This window comes from Miniopterus schreibersii, assembly GCF_964146895.1.
Source record: "Miniopterus schreibersii genome assembly, chromosome: 11".
NCBI lineage: Eukaryota > Metazoa > Chordata > Mammalia > Chiroptera > Miniopteridae > Miniopterus > Miniopterus schreibersii.
In genome coordinates, this window is record NC_138111.1 from 36,056,382 (window position 1) to 36,078,274 (window position 21,893).

A 21,893-nucleotide genomic window follows, 5' to 3' on the forward strand; every position below is an offset into this window, starting at 1 on the left:
CTTCTCACAGTAATTGTATTCCCAGTATCTCTGGCATTTCCCCATATTTCCCCACATTGGACATGGACATAGATAAGAGAGACATTACAATGAAACGAGAAGCAAAGACATAAAGGGGTCGATCAATGGGAACCACATAAAGTACATATAGGTAGGCTTTTCTTAGGTTTTTAAGAAATGCAGATGGTAAGTTTAATTTCCCAAGAAAAGACTATTTGGGGACAGTTTTTTAAAATCAACAGTAAGCGGTGTGAATCATCCTGTGGCTCAACATGTCTTAATTCTTCACACTTTGACCTTTCCATGTCTGGAAGTATCCCTTTCACTAAAGATCAAAGGTAGAAGAACTTCTCTTGGGAGCTAAGGGAGGAAACAACATCATGTCTTTATTTTACCCAGGTTAAGCCGAGTTCTAGAGAATGGTAAGTAAACAGGGTAGGAGGTGAGCTGAGGCAGTGCAGGGAGGTCACTAATCATTTAGAGGAACCGAAAGGTAAAAATAATCAATACATATAAAATTGAGCAATTCTATGAATTTCATTTCCCCTGTACAAAAATAGGAAGGTTGGACTAGATGGACTGATTTAACGTTTGTTTAGAATTTACCTTGTTCAAAACATTGTGCTTAGGTGTCATGAGATATATAAAAGTGCTGTGGCACCAATGTTCCAAGTTGGGTTACTGGGGTTATTTCTATTTTCACCCAAGTCCTGCACTCTCCACTACCTTTTCCCCCAAACTATCTCATTGACTTTCTTAAATGATTTGTGTATATGTGAAATGTACACTAATATATCCTTGTTAGTGTAAACCTGCCTCCCTAAGGTGATCCTAAGACCCTTTGAAGGCAAGTGATATATTTTGCAAATATATGAATTATGCCTTGACTAATTCACTTAGCTCCTAGCATGATGCTTAATTTTAAAAAAATGTGCAATAGATATCTTTATGTACACATAAATAAAGACTGTGAGGTATAATCCTTAGTCTCTAGGAGTTTAAGCCTCGTTTGGAAGATAATCCATACAACACATCTGTAGCTCAATAACAGAAATTGTCTAAATTACCAGAAGTATAATCTATGTTCTACATATACCTATATAGTACATGCTATAAATCAGTGGTAACAGGACTACTGAAATAGGAGAAAATAGAGACTAATAAGAAAGTAAATAAGTCTACCTAGAACTGCATGTGCACGTATGTATATACTGCATAACATAACATAACAGGGACAGGTACTGTTTAATAGGTTCCAGGTGTGTTTCTAGTACAGAATAACAACTGCCACCCCAATCTGTTTATTTGCTAAATTTAGATCAAGGTATATTAGACCTTCTCAAAGGAAGGTATCCTATTCCTATATCCCCTGAGATATGAAATTTGAGGCAAAGGCTTTTGGGTCACTTAAAAACAAGGATTTGTGGAAGATTCTTTATATCAATACTTTCTAAGTCCTAAATAATTTCAGAAGTTTCTACCCAACTCACTCCCTTTTATTTACCATTCACAATGCAATATTTCATGATTGCTGAACCTATATTGTTCAATTTTCCAATGACAGACTATTTGCAATTCCAGGCCAAAAGGTTTCTTTGGTGAACTTAAAATTTTAATTTCCTGAGCTAATGCTGATAATTTAACATATAAAATACTCTACTAAAATTGCCCTTCTTTGCTAACGGCCGCAGACTCAGATGAGGAAAACTTTCGGTAAAACATAGTTTATGATTCTCAACACTTATGCATGTAAGTTATTTCAACTTTATTTTACAAACCATTTTATATGAAACATCATTTGCTAGCAACTTTTTTTTCTTTCCACACGCCTAGAGTACTGGTGATATATACTAGCCTTGCAAATGTGACTTGACATTCTTCTAGGTTGCTCATCTAAAACTATTAGTCATGTTTCATTTAAGAAAACTGTACCCAGACACTCACTTTATTTGAATTTTTTGAGTTATGCTATAAAAAAAGACATCATTACCAAATGGTAATTGGTTCCCTCATAATCACTGATTATATATTCCCTATTCATTCGGCTGGGAAACCAGAAATTACCTAAAGTCCACAAAATCTAAATAATTGAAATATTATAAGCCTCTCAACCAATACATATGTGATGAGGGTACCCCAACAGACAAACACTTTTCTTCTCCTCCGAGATGACAATATTTTCTCTTATTCTGAAATTGCTCATGGTTTTTAGAAGGGTAAAGGATTTAAGACTTTCTGCACCCAGGAAACATCTTTGGGAGCAGGAAGAAATTGCTTAATTGACTAACTGAGGCAAAGTTCATGATTAGACTGTCAGAGGTGGTTGTAGAACTTAAAACGGCTCCAATCCAGGAAAAAAGGGAAAGGAGGCAGATTTTTAGAGGAACTAAGAATCCTTGGGAGTAGCACACTTTTACCCAAGTACCCGGGGGGGGGGGGGAGGGTCACAGTGGAATTTGTTGCAACACATGTCCTTACATACCCCATAGGAAAGGACGGCCTGGGAGTCCTAGCAGCTGTCACAGCAGAGGTAATTCATGACCAAACTTCTGTTGAGCCCAGATAAGAGATCTGGATACTTTAAGCTTATCTGTTTCTATGTTTTGTATTTGTTTTCTTTTCTCTTAGTTTCCTAAGAAGGTTTTTTGGAAAAGTTCTGACCTTAGGGGAGCAAGAAGAATTAGAATGGCAGGGAGGCCCTGGCCGGTGTGGCTCAGTTGGTTGGGCGTTGTCCCATGCATCAGGAGGTTGCCGGTCCGATTCCTGGTCAGGGCACATGCCTGGGTTGCAGGCTCAGTCCCCAGTAGGGGGTGTGCAGGAGGCAGCCCATCCATGTTGCACTCTTACACTGATGTTTCTCTCCCTCCTCCCTCTCTAAAAATCAATAAACTATATAAAGAGAAAGAAGAAAGAAAGAAAGAAAGAAAGAAAGAAAGAAAGAAAGAAAGAAAGAAAGAAAGAAAGAAAGAAAGAAAGAAAGAAAGAAAGGGAGAGAGAGAGAGAGAGAGAGAGAGAGAGAGAGAGAGAGAGAGAGAAAGAAAGAAAGAAAGAAAGAAAGAAAGAAAGAAAGAAAGAAAGAAAGAAAGAAAGAAAGAAAGAAAGAAAGAAAGAAAGAAAGGAAGAAAGAAAGAAGGACAGACAAACACAATGGCAGAGAGGCCAACGGTTGCAATGCATTCCAGGTAGGATCCCCCGTCTTCTGATACAGGTAAATCAGCTGGTGTAGGCAAGCTCCTGGGGACAAGGCCAAGGATGTGGGAGTTTCCCCTGAGCAAATTCTCGAATCTACTGATATGAGGGGAAACAATGCATTTCTCCTTTTGCAAGAATAGCTGGGACACACAGTACACTAAGGACTGGCAGCCCCTGGGTGCAGCTTTTCACCCGAACACTCCCTCTCACTCACTGACTCACGTGGCCTGCGCAGGGGCACATATCTGAAGGGCTGGCAGTGTCCTGAGCCACGGTTCTGCCCAGCTGTGGCTTTCTCTCCTCTCTCCTTACAAGGGAGTACCTTGTAGATCGGGCTGTTCAACGTCTGAGAGTAAAGGTTGAAGCTCAGAATGCCAAGGTTAAGTGTTGAGAAGTATTAGCGTAAGCGGAGATCACCAGGGGTGGGGCTGGGCGATGGGTGAGGCATCTCCCCAGGGTTGGGCTTAGCTCAGAATGACTGGAACCTCGGTTCACTGTTATTGGAGAGCCTCACTACAATCTCCTGGTTTTACATCGTTTTCACTCAGGCCCCTGCTTACTGATCCTAGTGGAACATCAATGCCTGAACCACTCTCAGTTCTCCAACCTCTTTCCCCTGACGTTCAGCTTCACTTACAAGCAAAGATTGGCCTGTAGCACAAAACGATGGAGTTACAAGAAAAGATTTATTGTTTCTCATTTTATCGGATGATTTACCCTGTACTTTGGCCCGGCTATTGAACTAGACTATTTAAAATCTTAAAGTACGGTGGATTTTCCAGGTAAACTGTATCTTGGGACCTTCCCTCCACCCATCACAGTTTTGGCAAAAATCAATCTTAAAAAATGTTCAAAATGCAAGGGAAAGAAAACAGATGCAGCCTCTTGGTGTGTTCCCAGCCCCCAAATGACCTTATCCAACTGAGTGGGCCGTTTGAGGAACAGAGCAAGGATTTTTCATCTGAACTTAAAGAGTGGTCAAGATAATTACTAAACACACTAGTGCTGTAGTAATATCTCAAGAAACTGAGTATCATACAGCCACAGTTACTGTACAAAGTTACCAAGTTTGAGATTATATCTTTTTTGGGGGGAACGGGGAAGTGCAGGAAGAATTCCCAATTTTTTCCCTTCAATATTTTGTGGACAGGAAGATGTTCCAGAAAAACAATCTAGAGTTTCAGAATGAAGATGATATATTCCTCAAAAATCCAGTTTACAGTCACCAAATTAAAAACACAGACACTTAATCCAGACATCTGCTGTCAGAATAGTCCAGTGAAAAGTTGTAAAGTGAGAATATAACAGGGTAAGCGCCAGATCCTTGCTCAAACCAAACTGTTAACACTTTAAAAGATATAATATATTGAAACGATTTAATATTTAACCTCGTCAAAAAGAAAGAAATAGAAACGTTCATGGGAGTCAAATGATATGACAACTGCTATGGTCTAAATATCTGTGCCGCCCCCACCCCCCTAATTCATATGTTGATGATGATAGGAGCTGGGGCCTTCGGGAGATAGTTAGGTCACACAGGGGGAGCCCTATGAATGGGTTTAGCGCCTTTACAAGAGAGAACCCAGAGAGCTCCCTTGCCCCTTCCTTCTGTTACATGAGGCCATCTAGGAAGTGGGTTCTCACCAGACACCTCCTGGCATCTTAGTGTTGAACTTCCCAGCCTTCAGGCTGTGAGAAATAATGTTTGTGGTTTATAAGCTACTCAGTTTATGTGATTTTGTTATAGCAGCCCAAAAGGACTAAGATAAGATATTCCATATCCAAAGCCTATGCTGGTCTACCGGTCTCAGTCCAAGGAGTTACACAATTTAGCAACTTACTGTATCCGTCTTACATTAAAGGCCCAACTGCCTTACAGAGGGGCGGCTGGAAAAGTTGCAAGGCCACCTGTGTACTAAGAATAAGAAGTACCTTTCTGCTATAATACCCGAGTATGTTCTGATTGTTGTATTCTTTTCCTGTCACCTGCTCTGGTTCTACATCAGGGTACACTAGATGGAAGAATATTTTCATTCCTCCCTAGGGCAGGGGCGCAAGGCTATATTTGGAAAAGCACTCCTATCATTACTTCAATTCTGTGTTGTTACGATATTCTTGTAAGGAGAGCCTCTGAGTGCAGGCCCATAATCCCTTTTCTAAAGTCCTTGTACCAAATGTATTTAAAATTCAGACTTTTTTTTCAGATAGCTGTCTATAGCATGTATTATACAAACCTCCAATGAGTTCTGAGTCAGTGCTTCATAATCAAATACACGAATATTTCTGCAGCAAAATATAGGCATTTTCACAATAAATACTGTCAATAGCCTCAAATCAAATCAGGGCATGCTTTGCCATTAAATGAGTTTTGGTGTTAATTTTGCAAAAGAACCTTCAGTGTTCTGGGCATTTGGATTTTGAAATGGAGAGTAAGAGTGTGGATTTGCACTGGGTTTTCAAAGAGCTCAGATAAATCAATCTACTGGTGCTTAGAGAAAGAAGAGATGGGACGCGTTACAAATAACCTCAGGGGGCCTTTCAAAGGGATCTTCAGACACAGAATTTGACTACATTAAACGGGATTTAAGGTAAGTGGGTTGTCCTTGTTCTGGGGCTCCTGTCACATCACCTTGAACTCTTCTGTCCCCTAGACTGTGTCTGTGATGGTACCGTTGTCATGGAATCGGACCTGCAGGGAAAGGGCCCAGAAGTGGGCAGGCCTGACCACTCTGAGACTCACAGGAACATTCCCAGACTAGAATGAAAACCCCGACAAGGCAAGAGTGTTGGAGCCAACTGGCATGCTTGCACATGGCTCCATGATAAAGTAATGACACAGTTTGATTTTTTAGGGAATATGAAAACCAAAAATAAAAAGGTTGCCTTTTTCCTTAATATAGAAAAAACATTTTTTTAAAGCCCTAATCTCTGAAGTTTTCGAGTTGGGATTGGGAAGATGATATTCTGGGTTGTGCTAGGGATTATATACTAGGGACCAGGTAAACTGTCCTTGAGATAGGGGTTGTCGCCAGTGGAGACAGATGGAGATAAAGGCTTACTTGGCTTCCAGGGCCAGTGCGATGATGCCCGCAGCCATGGGGGCCGAGGCCGACGTCCCGGTGTGGTTGTCCGTGCACCGCTGCCTCAGATCCGTAGTGATCTAGAAGACAGAAGCGGGAAACTTTAGGGTTACGGGTTCAGTGTGAATCACATGCAAGTAGAAAGAAATTTACTAATTTACTTATAAAAGCAGAATGGAGGGGTGATGAAATCATTGTTTTCAATTCCTTGTTCCTGGGCTCCTATGACCGTATCACTTCCAGAGAATCGCCTTTGCTAATCGACTTTGTAATTCAGCTTTGCGGGGGAGGAGGGCTGGGAACTGGACTAGGGGAAGCCTTTGACCTAAAACCTAAGGGTTGGGCAAGTTTCTCCTTAAGTGTCATGCCCTAGACATCTCACTTGCCTCACCCTAGTCCCAGCTCTAGTTAAAGCTAAAGTTCTTTCATAACCCCAATATTTTTAATAATCTACACGTGCTCGACCAGCAACCAAACACTGAGTTAGGCTCTGGTAGCACAAGGAACAAAAGCACACAGTCTCTCCCCTGCCCTCTGAGCACTGTCATGTTGGGGGAGTCGCAGGTTTTTAGCAAAAGGTATGCTCTGTCACAGACGGAACATTTGCTTACGAACATTTTAGAATTCATAGAACTGTTACATGGAAGAACAAGGATTTCTCAAAGATCTAACATGAATACTAAAAACCAGGTTCAACCCAGTGCTCTTGATATGAAATTACAGTGCTAAGTGCATGCTTGTATGTCATAGAAGGAAATTAGCTATTTCTCTATTTTCTTTAATCAAAATGTGAGAACTACATCATTGTTTCCTCTTGGATTGAATGTGGCTCAGACATTCTCCTTGGCAAGACCATTTCACTAAGGCAAAAAAAAAAAAAAAAAAAATTAATTCAGATTCTCCTTAACAAGAGAAATTAAACACTATGGGATAAGATTTTGAGAACTGCTGTAATATCTAAAATTTTTTAAATCCCTGCGTCCTGACAAGCATCCATTTTTGCCCCTTGGGGCTAATATCACTCCTGCTGGGAATGCACAAGGCTTGTAGGACGAGCTGGTAGCCTCACAGCAGTTATTGGAGACACCAGTAAAGCTTTCTTTAGCATCAAGACAAATATATTCTCCATATTTTATAGGTAGGAAAACCGAGGTGGAAGGTCATCAGCAAGGCGTAAGAGGAGAGGCAGCTGAAAACGAAGCCCTGTTGTTATAAGGTGCATCCTTTAGGAAGAGTGTGAAGATTAGGAGATCTGGAAAGAAATTGGAGCTTCATGGGAAGAAGGAGCTGCATAACTCCCTAGAAATAAATCCTCCCCTAAAAGTCCTTCAGTGCGACCTGAGGACGTCTGAGTGGACTCTTGTTAGTTGCTTTGGACCTAGATTGACGTCCAGACTGACTGAGCCCCACAAGAGGCCATCAGTTCTGTCTTTCCTTTGCTCCTCTGATACCTCTAACGTAGGAACCAATACACCAGAAAATATACAGAGCCACATAGATATGGTGTTGAGAGAGGAGACAAGCCTTGAACTCTTTTCTTAAATAATCTGAAAAGTGTGCAGGAGTCCTCAGAGTGCCTTTGGCAGGCAGGGAAGGTTGTTTCTTGATGAACAGACTTCACTGGCCGTCTTCTGAGCCTCCACATTGAATGCTTGCAAAATGTCTGGGTAAGCAGAGCCCTACCCACTTCTACATTTAAAAACTTCCTGTATTAAACACATTTTTAAAAATTGATTTTTGGAGATAGAGGAAGGGGAAGAGGGAGAGAAAGAGAAACATTGATGTGAGAGCAAAACAGGGATCTATTGGCTGCCTCCTGCCTGCCCCCTACCTGGGATCGAGCTGGAGATGGAGCCACAACCCAGGCATGTGCCCTGAAGGAGAATCGAACTGGCAACCTTTCCTTCTCTTTCGGTGCACTGGACAATGCCCAACCAACTGAGCCACAGTGGCCAGGGCAACTTCCTGTATTTTTAATTGCTGATTTTGAAAAGATATTTCTTATTTTTTAAATTGTGGTAAAAATCATATTGCACAAATTTACCTTTTTAAGAACTAATAGGTGTGCAATAGTGTTGTTACCTGTATGCACACTGCTGTACAACAGGTCTCTAGAGTTTTTCATCTTGCATGACTGAAACCCTACCCACTGAGTAACTCCCTGTTCTCCCTTCCCCCGACCCTGGCAACAACCATTCTACTTTCTGCTTCTATGAGTTTGACTACTCTAGGTACCTCTTATCGGTGGAGTTACACAGCATTTGTCTTTTTGTGACTGGCTTATTTCACTTAAAATTATGTCCTCAAGGTTTATCCATGTTATAGGAGTTCCATCTTTCTAGGCTGCATGGTATTCCACTGCATGCATATACCATATTTTCTTTATTAATTCATCTGCCAACAGACATTTGGGCTGCTGTCACTTCTTGGCTATTGTGAATGGAGCTGCAATGAACATGGGTGTGCAAGTATCTCTTGAAATCGTGTTTCAATTCTTTTGAATATATATATACCCAGAACTGCGACTGATGGATCATTAAAAAAGGTCTATCTACTTCATTTGGATTATGGGTACATGTGCAGCCTTATTTTCCAAAGGTCTCATCCCTAAATCAATGCATAAATGGCCCAGAAGCAGCCTGTTTCCATGTTTTCAGATATGCTGCTGTTGAGAGATGGCCTGCTGCATTCTTCCCATTTTACCTCACCCTCATGGTCACATTCCTTTGCCAATTTTTTTTTTTTTTTCAATGGCTTGTGCCTGGATTCAAGATATTTCATGATGTTTTCCCACTTGGCTCACTGTACTTGTTCTTCAGCTGCACCAGACACTTTCAATGCACAGAAACAAATCCAGAATAAACACTCCAAGTGTACGTAGCATTTCTGAGTCTAATAAATAACCACCTCTTGCCAACCCCAAACATGAACAATAAAAATTTTAGGATGTTGGGTTTGCAATAGGAATTTGCCCCATCTATATATAGATATCAGGTACAGACACCTATATATTATATTATACATTTAATAATAGACTTAAACAAAAAGCTACTCAGTGCTTTTATATATAAACAGCAATTTAGTGGTAAGTGCTATTGATATAGGGAAGCCTGCAGAATTCCAAATCAACATTGTGCTTTTATTTATTTTTTCCCCCAACCACTTTAACTAAATGCAACTTGAGTAGTGAGCAGGGGTGGAAAGGGAGTGGAACAGGAAGGTGATGGAGACAGGGTAAGGTTGAAAGGAATGGAGAGAAAAGAAACAAAAACATCCTCTCTCCTTTCTCATCCTGCCTTAAGTGGAAATTCCAGCTGGGTCATTTCAAGAGGAAGTTACTGTCACTGGAAAAGATATTTAGGTGTAAATTACCAGAAAGATCTAAGGCAGGGTTTTCATCATTAAGAGAAGCCACAGTACCAGATAATTTTTTGTGTCTATCTTTAGAAAGAAAAGGCAAAGACCACCAAGGCGCATGCAATCTTGAAGAAAAATGATGTTCTGAAAACTGGAACCACACGGGGTAACCCCATTAATCATAACGCATGCATACAAGATCTGACACTGTAATTTAAAGGAAAAGTTGCACTCGGTCCACATCACGGGACAGGGAGTCCAGAGACTCTATGTGAAAACGGAACAATAAAGCACTTGAAGTTTAGATTCCATTTTAAGAATGTCTCAAAATCTGGTGGCAAGCCCGGTGGCGCATCTTGCACGCTCCAAATTCCCTCAAATTCACTACCCAAATCAGAAACAGAATTTTCCTCCTCAGAACTTCTCAGATTGCTCAAGAAAATATCATTTCTGCCCATCAGAGTGAAGAAAACAGGAGATGACACCAGGCCCCAAGCCAGATCAAAGCTGTCCTGATCAGCAAATTAGACTTTTAGCCTGTCCCGGGATGAGTAGCAGATGGTTTTTTTGGACTCCACAGAGTTAGGGATGTCATCTTTATATGGTGAGAAGGGGTGGGTATTGTTCAGGTCCAGCCCAACCTGGCTTCCTCTGAGAAGAACCATCACTTTTTCTCATCCTCAGCTCTTATTTCCTAATATTTCACATTTCATTACTCGAGCTGATTGAATCTTTTATTCTAGCCTGTTGATGTAATTCCCCAGGGACCCTCAGTCCAGATTGACTTTGGCCGTAAGTGACAAGCCTTTATAGCAACCCTCCAGTTAAGAGTTTCTACCTCCCTGATCTCTTGTGATCTGCTTTATTTTGAAGGTGCCATATTGTCTCATATTTGTTAAAAGAGCAACTGAACAGATAGTTTTAAAAACATGAAATGAATTCGTTTCTGGTGTTGATTTTCATTTGGATTAGGAATCTGCCCAGAAAGCTGTTTCAGACACAGCCATGAGCGATAAGGAGAGAAATGAAATCTTAAATGTGTCAATGAATAAAACAGAAGAAGCTGATTTATTAAAGCACAGCAAAATAAGAAGGAACCGAGGACCAATTAATGCTGTATGTGTTCAACGAAGTCACAAAGACTGGTGTAAAATTCAATCATCACTGACAAGTCCTCACGAAATTCCACTCCCCTGTTGCTATGAGAATCTATAAATGTGAAGTGCAAAAGTAAGGTTTTGCTTACAAATGTGGGATCGCTATCACTAAAGAAAGATGCCGTCTTACATCATTTTTGCATCTCCGTAATGTCTGTCCATGCTCGGTATGGAGCAGAGGCACGATATTGGCTAAGTGGCATTGCTAAAGCCAAGCTCCTTTGTACTCATTTCATCCTGTGCTTTAAACTCTCCCACTTATCAGGAAAGACTTCAAGGTCACTTCTTTATCGACTTTCCAAACAGAACTAACATAAACTTATAAGCAACCTACAAAAATGATGTGTATATATGTATATACACAATCCAGGGGCTAAATAAAGTACAGCAATTCCTCCCACAGCTACTGCTGCTGTCACCAGCTGCATGCTTCTAAAGCTCCCACCACAAGCAACTTGCACGTGAGGCAGTGTGCACCAGGTGTGTACGTGTGCGTGCTTGCTTGTGCATATCAAACTACATTTCATCCCACGAGAACGCTCCAAGAAGATATACTATTTATTAACTTAGGAAACGGAGGCTCAGAGACTAACTTGCCCAAGGAAGCACAGCTACTAAAGAGCTGCTAGATGGTGAAGGAGCAATTTCTGAAATGGCAGCAAACCGCTGAGTCACAGAGTGTGGTCATCTGTGACAGCAAGAGTGACAGTATCAGCAAAACGAGCAAGGACGGTGGACCCTGGGATCTGGCCCAAGTCGGCCAGTGGGCACGCTGATTCTCCCTCGGGCCACAGTCAAAGTCAGAACTCTTCAGGAGCACACGTTCCTTTCTTTTTTTTTTCCCCACATTCTCAAGAGCATGTGTATCAAACTTCCAAAAAAACTAAATATATCTGGACTTGCTAGTCTTCTACCCATGAAAAGTAATGATATGTCCTGAGTCAAAAGGAGAAACAGAGATGCTAGGGAGTAGTGACTGTGTTTGACTAATGAACTGAGTAGCGAGGGAGCACAATGTTTCTGCAAAAGGAAATGTGTAGCTGCTGAGGAACACTAAAAGCAATAGGATAATTCCTCCACATGGAATTGGTGGCTCAGGCCAACCCTGAGATACCCCAGGCAGTAAGTTTGTTTTGAACACAAATGAATAAAATGACATCAGGAGAGGGTTGAGCAGAGCATATATTCTCTCAACCTTGGCTCACGCAACCCATCCCAGGAGGAATTCCATGGCCCCCGAATTCCAATCAGAGAGCCAAATGTCTACAGGAAAGAAAAAAAAAAAGGAGAAAAAAAAAAAAGGCAAAGGCTCAACTAGTCCCAAAGGCAAGAGATAATTTAATGATGGGAGTGATTGGAAGAGAGGGGAACTTTAACTCCAAAACAGAACTTGGCAGAAATTTCGGGAGTCAAGGGTTAGAGACTGTATCTTTACGGGTCTTTGACACTAAGAAAGGTAACATGTATGGCTTTATCATGCAGCAAGATAGAAAGTTGATTCCAGGCAATTTTCTATGCTAAATATATTGTCAAATACCCTTTGCCTCTCACCAACCTATCAGTAAAAGGAATTTCTCTTACAGACACAGAATTTCTCTGCCTTTCTGTGGCTACATAAAAACTCCTGAAGCTTCCATCTTTCCCAATGTCTGATTAGTAATTTAAGCCTAATTATTTATTAAGCACAGGCTCTGGGAAGGGTCAAAACTAAGTTTTCAACCTCAAGTAGCTGCCATTCTAGCATGGAAAACAGTCAGTGTGAAAAGGTATAATCTCACCTTAAGTAGCTCTGAGGATACGAGAAAGAAAATCAACCGGGATAAGAACAGAGCATGGAGGCGGGAAGAGCCCCTATTTTAGGGGAGGTGAGGGAAGAATATCCTCTCAGAGGTGAAATTTGAGAACTGGCCTAACAGACGCCACTTCTCCCGGGAGAGAGCCCTGATTTGAATGCCACACAAATGGCTATGCTTGGGGGTGTGGTGCTGATACTGCACAACAGCAACTAGCAATTCAGATTGGCAAAGAGGTTTAGGTTTTTGCAAGAGGACTGATCATCTGAGGGAAAAGGTCTAATGGCATGAAATTCAAAATAAGTGGGCCAAGTTGTAAAAATTATTGGACACATATATATTCCAAATACTTTTAAAAATCACTATGAAAAGAACCCAAAAGAGGCCAAAAAAATGTGCCATTTTTCATATAGCCCCATACTGGATGTCCCCGAAACATACCCAGGACATGATAGCATACTGGTTGGAAGGTGGGTTGGGGGCATCTATCTGATTTTGGCTCAAATCTGGGCTCTACTACTTACTAGTTGTATTTCTCTTAACCTTTCAAGCTTTAGTTCTTTCACCTGTAGAGTAGGGAAAACACCTGATTTTCTAGCATAGGGTTCTGAAGACATGATGAGACATGCCTTCGATATATATAGTACATAACGCAGGGCCACGCACACCTCAGAAGGGCAAAAATGTAATATTTAGGGCCTATTAATATGACTATAAACATATTACATGTTCAACATGGAATAAGATGTATACAATATTGTAAATAAAAACATATCACTTCATACTATGGTTTTATAATAACCAGTCATTTCCACTGGTTTCTATTTAGCTGACAGAACAGCCCCTTATTATAGTCATCTTGATATTTTGGGTGCTTCATTTGCTGTAATAAGATATAAAACCATCCCTGATCCAATCTATCCAAGCATGAATAAAAGACCAAGATCCACACTCATCCTAATAGCAGTGGCAGGAAACAAAGAGATGGAGATCTAGCTATGTTTTGGAAACCAGGGCAAGGTTTTCCTGCTTGCATTCCATGAGAAGGCATTTGTTGAGGGCAAGTAAAATTTATTTAACAAAAGTGCTTTCCCAGAAGCAGAGAGAAGATGTTTCTTCTCTCCTGGGTCCTCAGCAGCTGCCTTGGTTCAAACGACAAAGGTGCTCTGTGAATGAGGAATGACAAGTGTGTTCTTCTGGAGAAGCTACAAATGACAAAAGAAAATGAATGACCCAGGGAATAGAGCCTGAGCACAAAGGGAGACACTGCCATTCCTGTAACACTCAATCATAGATGCCACCAACAGGATGCGGGCATGTCCGAGGGGCCACAGGCGTCTGGTTCAAAGCCTGATGAAGAAAAGGTCCCAGGAGCAACAGAGGACTATTTGTCATCCTGACATCTAGAAGAAAAAGGGGTCAGTTGGACCAGAAAAGGCTGATGTTGTTGCCAACTCTATTCTTGTTCAACTGTTAACATGTTCACGATCAAAGTGTCTTTCTTTATGGGGTGGGTGGGACAGACTGCAGCAGTTTATAGCAGCAAAACAGAGGTACTTGTGGCACCTCTGTTTGCAACAGCTGGGAAAACGACCAGAATAGCCTCCTAGGATACAGAAAGCTGTACTGACTCGGGGAACAATGGTACCAGCCACTTCCTGAGTGGCCCACTATGCCCAGTGCTGTGTAAATACCTTATACTCCATATCTTATTCTCTTCATCAAAATCTGTGAGGTTGGTGTTGGTTTTACCTCCATTTTACAGATGGAGAAACCAAGATCTGTGAAGATTGCTTAGCCACTGTGCAGTCTGCAGCTAGAGACTACAGCTTGAAACAGCTCCCAAACTGCCTCCCCAAGTGAGGGTAATTTGGAGATTCAGGCAAGGTAAGAGAATCTAAGACCGAGATAAAGAAAATTACTAATAAGTTAGTTGCTGCAGTGAAAATGGGAGAGACTAAATAAGAAGTAGAAATGAGTAAATGTTAAATATACAGAGTCAGTAAAGGTTTGTACATCAGAAACAGCAACTAGGGAGAAGTAAAGTGTAGGACCTGACTCAAGGATATGATATCATGGTGTCCACCTTCCCTCTCAAGCCCTATCCTGGATCACCCTATGAATGGATCAACTTGACCACCCATGGGAGAATCCTATACCACCATCCTGTTGTGGGGTCATAAGCTACCACACAATCACAGCAAACAGTGAAGGGACTAGGAAGGTCAAGTCTAGGGACTAAATCTCACAGCAGCGATTTTGAGGTCCTTCTGTCTACACTGTGTTCTCCCATTTGGGACTCAACTTCCTTCCTCGTTGATATTTTGCCCTTTGGACTATAAGTTTTCCTTCAGGAAGACAATTATGGAACTTAACAATACCCCACCCACCCCCACTGATCAGCCTACGGGGATAAACTTGACTACACGGGCATAGTTACTTTGAAGCAATGGTGAGACTGCCTCAAAATGCCTTCAGACTTGAGAGATACAAGAAGAGAACTCTTATTCCAGAGAGTTTTGATCAGGATTTTCATGATGCAGGACTGACTGATGCTGCATGTTATTAGTGGACACTGACCATTCGTTCTGAAAAACAAGGTCTTCGTATTTGAAAGCTGAAGGAGCATTGCTAGATTATGACACTTCCATAATGAAGGAAGCAAAGATCACAGAGGATCACTTTCCTATTAAGAAGGCTATGAAACTTCAAAACTTGCTCATCTCTGTATTTTCCCCTTTTAGAATCAGCAGCACAGCGCCGGGTATCCCCAAAGTCAGATCTTTCTTGAGCACAACTGGGTCAGGTATTATGCACAGAACTTTTTATTTACTTCCTCATAATCTTTGTAATAACTCAACAAGCTACGTACTATTAAAAGTCCCCATTTTACAAGCAAGGGCACTAAGACAGAAAATTTAAGTACTGTATCTAAAGTTACCCAGCTAGTAAATAGTTCAACACCCAATGAAACCCATGCAGGCGAGTCCTGCAACCTGAACTCTTACTGGTCATTTTGCTATCTGCACGGAGAGCGGGCATGTGAGTAAGCAGATCACAGGGCTCCACACTTTTCATTCAGGCAAACTTTGTGAGGAAATATTAGAAAAGCACCTTTTGTTCAGGTTTAGTTGACGCTAAATAAATAGTCTAAATGGAATTTTGGGTTTCCTCATATACTTTTGTTTTTCACTCTGAATTAGCTGTCTTTGGAAACCAAAGCCTGAAGCTGAGGCTCAAAGGCAGCGTGGGGGAACACTGGGACAAAGGCACTGGACTGAGAGTCAGATTTAGGATCTAGTCCTTTCTCTGCCATTAACTCACCAGGTGAAGGTGGACCACTCATTTATCTTCAATAAAACTGAAGTTTAATCATGTCTAAGGCCACATTAAATGCTGGAATATCATTACCTGAACAGGCTTTTTCTATGAAATAGTAACATTTACAAATACTTGTGTTGAGTAATCAGCTACTCGATCTTTCTATTTCCATATATTATTTGTGCATATAAATTTGTGCCATTCTGCCCTGCTGCAGTGGCTCAGTTGGTTGAGTGTCGGCCTGTGCACTATAGGTTGCCAGTTCGATTCCCAGTCAGGGCACATGCCTGGGTTGCTGGTTTGATCCCCAGTTGGGGAGCATACAGAAGGTAGTGGATCAATGTTTCTCTCTCACATAGATGTTTCCCTCTCCCTCTCCCTCTTTCTTTCTCGCTCAGAATGTCCTCAAGTGAACACTAAAAAAACAAATTTGTGATGTTTCCCTCTGTCTGTCAAAGTGAAACATAAGTAAGTGATGGCAGCCATGCAAAAGGCACGCACTATTTTCTTATCGTAGGACTCTCCGCTGCTGTAGGTTGTGGCCAGGGTGGAAGAGCACTCTTCCAGGTACCATGGCTTCTTTCCGCTTTCGGCTGTGCTGCTGATGGAGATGGTGTAGATGCTGTTGGTGTAGCCGTCGCACGAGCAGTGGTCCTTGCTCCTCCCGCCATTTCCCGATGCCCAGACAAAAACGGAGCCCAGGCCTCTCCGCCCCTGTTCACAAACAGAAAACATTATAAAGTTAAATGATGGGAGACAAGGACCCCAGACTGTCGATGGAGAGAAGATCAAAATCAACAAGACCGAATCAAATACTTGCAGGAGGGGTGTGAGGCTAGTTTAATAACATGCCCGACTTAAGCTGTTTTTTGACGTAGGAGGAGTTGCTTTTAGAAACTAAAATAATCCAGTGTAATGTACAGCAAGGCAACTATGGTTAATAGCACTGCATATATTTGAAAGCTGCTAAGAGAGTAGATCTTCAAAGTTCTCATCGCAAGAAAAGCAATGGGTAGCCCTGTGAGGTGATGGAAGTTAACTATACTCACTGTCATGATCATTTCACAATATATACAAATATTGAGTCATTAATGTTGTACATTTGAATCTAATATAATGTTATATGTCAATTATATTCCAAAAAAACAACAACCTAAAATAATCTTTTTCACATGACGCAGTCATAGGAGTAACAAGAACACCAATAATGACAATAATAAGGGCTAACATTTATTAGGTGCCTACTATGGACCAAGCACAGTTCTGCATGTTTACGTGAATCAGAATGAATTCCTCTAATAACCTGTGAGAACGGTACAATTTGTATCCCCATCATACAGATGAATAATTGAGGTACCGAAGTTCAGTAATGTTCCTAAGGTTGTACAGCCAGTAAGAGAAGGGACAAAGTTTGAACTCAGACAGCCGGACCCCAGAGTTGTCATATTAGTCATAAATCACCACAGTCATATAATATTGCTTTCAATATTTACATCCACCATGAAGGGGGCACGATTGTGTACCCTCATTTCACACGTGAGGAACATGAGGTGTAGAGAGGTTATGTATTTATCCTGAGATCACCTGTCAGTGGGTGGCAGAATTAGGTCCTATATCTTTCCTTCTAGAGCTGTGCCTCCTCTGTGCATGGGGTGGACACTAATTACTAAGGGATATTAACAGATGCTACCAGAAATAAAAGGATTTCAAGATCAAATATGTTTGGAAACTCTGAATTAAGCAAAATTAAACAGGTTCCCTTATTGCAGAACTTCTAAGAGTCTTTAATAATAAGTGGTTGGTCACTGCAAAACTCCAAGGGGGGCACAATCTGAAGTAATTTCCAAACATATTTGATCGCAGATAACTTCAACCAGACCCATGACGTTTTTCTTACACAGCTAGGAGATGGAGTCACATTCTTCATGCCAATTCATGGCATAAATTAAAGACATTTCTAAGGTCATAAAGTAATCAAGAAGAAGGAAAGTAGAACATAGATGTATTGAAGCATAGTGACTATTTGGTTCCATAAGATGAGGTCTTTAGGAAAAAACAGAGAAACAAGCCTAAGGGAAGAATATTTCCGGGAATAGTTATAGCCGAGTCCATGAGAAATTTTACCATTTTAGAACTAGAAGGCACACTGGAGGACACTTGGGCCAAATCCATCACTTTGTAATTACGAAGTGAGAACCAAGATCACATAGGGATGGCCGAGACTCTTCCCTCCTTCCGGGCCCTAACTTTCTGGTCTTAGGTGTAAGGAAAAGCATCTGAAATGTTGTCTTTGGAATTTCTGGAAAAAGAGCCAAGAAAAGAGAGACAACAAAGAATCCGGAGTATCTGTGATCAACTGTCTCTGACCTTGAATCCTCAAGGAAAAGAGTATTTATGACATGACTTGACAGACTTGAGCATAGATTTCCTTTGTCTTTCAACGTGGAAAAATGCAGTATGATTACACAGGAATGGGAAAAATTCATGAAGAGAGAGGAAAAGGAACTTCTGGATGCTACTGTTCTGGACAGCTAAGTCTGGTTTACTTTCCCTCAGTTTCCCATCAAAATATTAATGAAACACAGAAAAAGATGCAAAAATCACCAAGCCATCATAAACCAAGCATTATGTTCAATACTTTGTCAATCCCAGAACTGTCCCTCATTAAGTCTGGGTGGCCAGATTGAAAAACTCTAGTGACTGACTTATATCTAGACTTCAGAAATAGACCACCATAGCCAGAGAAGGCAGGAGGTTCCAGTTCATCACCGAAATGTACCCCCTCTATAACCAAGGGGCTAGAAGCCTGGTTACACTGGGGCCTTACCTAACAGGTCAACAGAACACGTGAAATAATGTAAAGACCCACCTGGTTAAAACAGCACCATTAGAGATAAAAGACTGAGAACCACAAAAAAATGAAAAAACACATTATACAACACTGTTCCTGTGTATAAAATTCAGAAAAGATCCTTAAAAACTAATTAAATTTTTAAAGAATATTTAATAAGAAAATATTTAGGAGGTACTTTTATGTTCACAATGTAGTGACAACTGTAGGATACAAAATGATATAGTATGGTCTCAGTTTAGAAAAAAATATATGTGTATATAAAGAAGTTAATGTGTATAAAGCTATATGCATAAAGCTACTATAAAGTGATAATGTAACAGAACTTACCCTGTTTGATAAGATTAGGAAAGATTTTTATTTTCATACTATCCTTTGGTGACCATGTGTGATTTTTATAAACAAAAACAAGCACATTTATTTCCCTTTTAAAAGGGAAAACACAGGACCGATTCTTAATAATTTTACTTTATGATCAAGAGGGGTTTTACACATGAAGGTCCATGGTATGCTAAAAACAACAGAGGCTAAACTTTACAGAAACTTACTATGTGCCAAGCACTGTCCAAACATTATTCTGCATGATTGGAATCTATATCATTGTCATTTTACAGATGAGCAAACTGGGGCTCCAAAATGATTACTAATTCCAGAGTCAGAGTTTGAAATCCAACTGGAGCCAAAGCCTGAGCCCTTAGCCCTTAGAGCAGTCTTCTTTTGGGCAAAAAGAGGGCTTATGTTTGCTATGCTGTTTTTAGCTGAAACTCCAATGTCTTCACTGAAGCTTGGCATCAGGATCAAGAGCAGGCCAACTTCCAAGTTCTCTCCCAACTTGTAGAATCAGAACTTAGGACCTCTCCTGAGTGTCCTCAAGGGAAAACATATAGGTTCTGACCCCAAAGTCCCCCCAGAAATCCCTTCTGGGCAAGGGTTCCCTCAGAAGTATGACATCAAGTCATTCTATTCCGGCAGCATCCACAAATGACACTACTCTGGAGGACAATGACATTGCTAAGGGGTCCTCTGGAGATCCATGGGGTTGGGATAGCAGCTGGTTAATAGGATAGTAGGTTGCTGCTGCACTGCAAATGTCCCTTCCAGACAGAAGTGACATCCTTGTATCAAAAAGAGAATTTGAGGTGATAATTTCACAACTGGGCATGGTAAAGGGTAATTCTAAAGGACAGTGTTGGCAATAACCCATCCCCCACACCAGGCCTGCAAGAAGTTGGGGAGAGGGGAATCACTGGGGCTAGAGACCGAGGAGATAACAGGAATTGAGAATTGCTCAGGGGACACACCAACCCATACTGGCCGTTCAGGGAGGCAGTCAGGGGAATACACACTGAGACCCAGTCTCCTCCTCTCCCCCCATTTCTTGCCAGTGTATCCATCCCACTGGCCAAAACCTAGCAGAAGCCAGAGGACCCGGGAGGCCATGGATAGAGCACAAAGGTCAGCATCCCTCAGCATGGAGCACGTGGAGAAAGGGGGGATGGAGGGTCGAACGGGAGGCATTGGGCATCATCCTTAAGGTGTGTAATGGACTGAACTGTGTCCCCCACCCCCAAATTCATACACTGAAACTCTAACCCCCAATGTGGCTGTATTTGGAGATAGGTCCTTTAGGTGGGTAATAAAAGTTAAATGAAGTCTAATAGGACTGGTGTCCTTATGAGCAGAGGAAGAGATGCCAGAAGTACACCCACAGAGGAAAGGCCACACGGAGACACAGCAAGAACGCGGCTGTCTGCAAACTGAGAGATGTGTCACCAGAATTCAATCCTGTTGGCACCTTGATCGTGGACTTCTAAACTTTTACTCTCCAGAACTAGGAGAAAATACATTTCTGTTGTTTAAACCACCCAGTCTTTGTTAATCTGTGATGGCAGCCTGAGTTTACTAATACAGGTGAGAGGAGGAGACGGAGGATGCCCTGCCCCCAGGGATATACAGAATATACCGAGGCTGCCACCATTCTACCCACGAGGCAACCTGACCTTGACGCATGTGCGTATGGTTTATGATTAAAGGCCCAGAAATAAACAGGCTGAATTTGTGGGCTGAAAATGCCATAAAGACAGCTGCTAGAGATCTATGAGGTTAATCTGAAACAATTAGCAATTCAAAGATTTATTTACTACAGATGCACAGGGGATTTTCATTAGTGTGCAATATTTAGAAAACCAAAACATATGTAGTTAAAAAAAATCTGGACATTTTTCCAAAATTTAGAGTAATTTAAGAATTAAACCTTCATGCGGGATGTAGGGAGAAAGGAAGGTGGGCAGAATATTGTAAAGAGAAATATTGTATTGAGACACATATTTTCCCAAAATGTAGGAAATAGCATTTTCTAGTTTGGTAAAGTATTGTGACTATGATTGGTTGTTTAAATATGGCTTTGAATGAGAAAAGAAAAAAATCCTCCAATTTAATTGAGTGCTAAGTTAAAAGTTAGTAAACTAACTTAAGGCAAAATATATTGTGAAATCCACACAGGACCCATTCAACCGAACTCTAAATACTCTCTTTCATTGTGTATCTAATTGTGCATGTGTTTCTTCTTATGTGTGCCCTACAAAGATCAATTTATAATGCCCCATAGAGTTTTTATTAAAGGCTGGAAAGGAACTGGATTTTCTTGTGGTTCAGGAGGTCAGAAAAGGCTACTTTATGCTAGATTACCAATTAAATTGTACACCCCAAGCCAGGTTTTGAGAGCTATAGAGTTTGATGGAACTAAATTTCTTTAAAATAGTGTGATAACTTTTCAGCCAATGTACATAGATGTTATTTGGTATTTTAATATCATTTTCTTCCCCCATACTGGGTAGATATTTTTTTAAATTGTTGACAATATTACAGATGTCTCCCATTTTCCCCCTTTCCCCCCCTCCACCCAGCCCCAGCCCCAGCCCCAGCCCCAGCCCCAGCCCCAGCCCCAGCCCCAGCCCCAGCCCCAGCCCCAGCCCCACAAGATTTCTACCTGGTTCTTAAAGGGCCATGAATAAGTGACTGAAGACTTCTTGTAATACAAAAGAAAATGTGGCTGGACACTGTGCTAGGCGCTTGAACATATATTAATTAATTTAGAGCAATGCCAGCAAGTTATAGCTGCATTTTGACAGACTGGAAAACT

The 21,893-nt window shown here is 41.2% G+C and overlaps 1 protein-coding gene across 2 annotated transcripts in view; it reads right to left on the reverse strand.

The window, feature by feature from the left end:
- Window positions 1-21,893, reverse strand: part of PCSK5 (proprotein convertase subtilisin/kexin type 5) — a 383,530-nt gene that overhangs the window by 200,305 nt on the left and 161,332 nt on the right. For both annotated transcript variants that reach the window (XM_081151682.1, XM_081151681.1), the window contains exons 8-9: window positions 16,402-16,614; window positions 6,252-6,352 (exon numbers count right to left, since the gene is read on the reverse strand). In XM_081151682.1, the coding sequence (XP_081007808.1) occupies window positions 6,252-6,352; window positions 16,402-16,614 (314 nt within the window). The remainder of the gene's footprint in view (window positions 1-6,251; window positions 6,353-16,401; window positions 16,615-21,893) is intronic.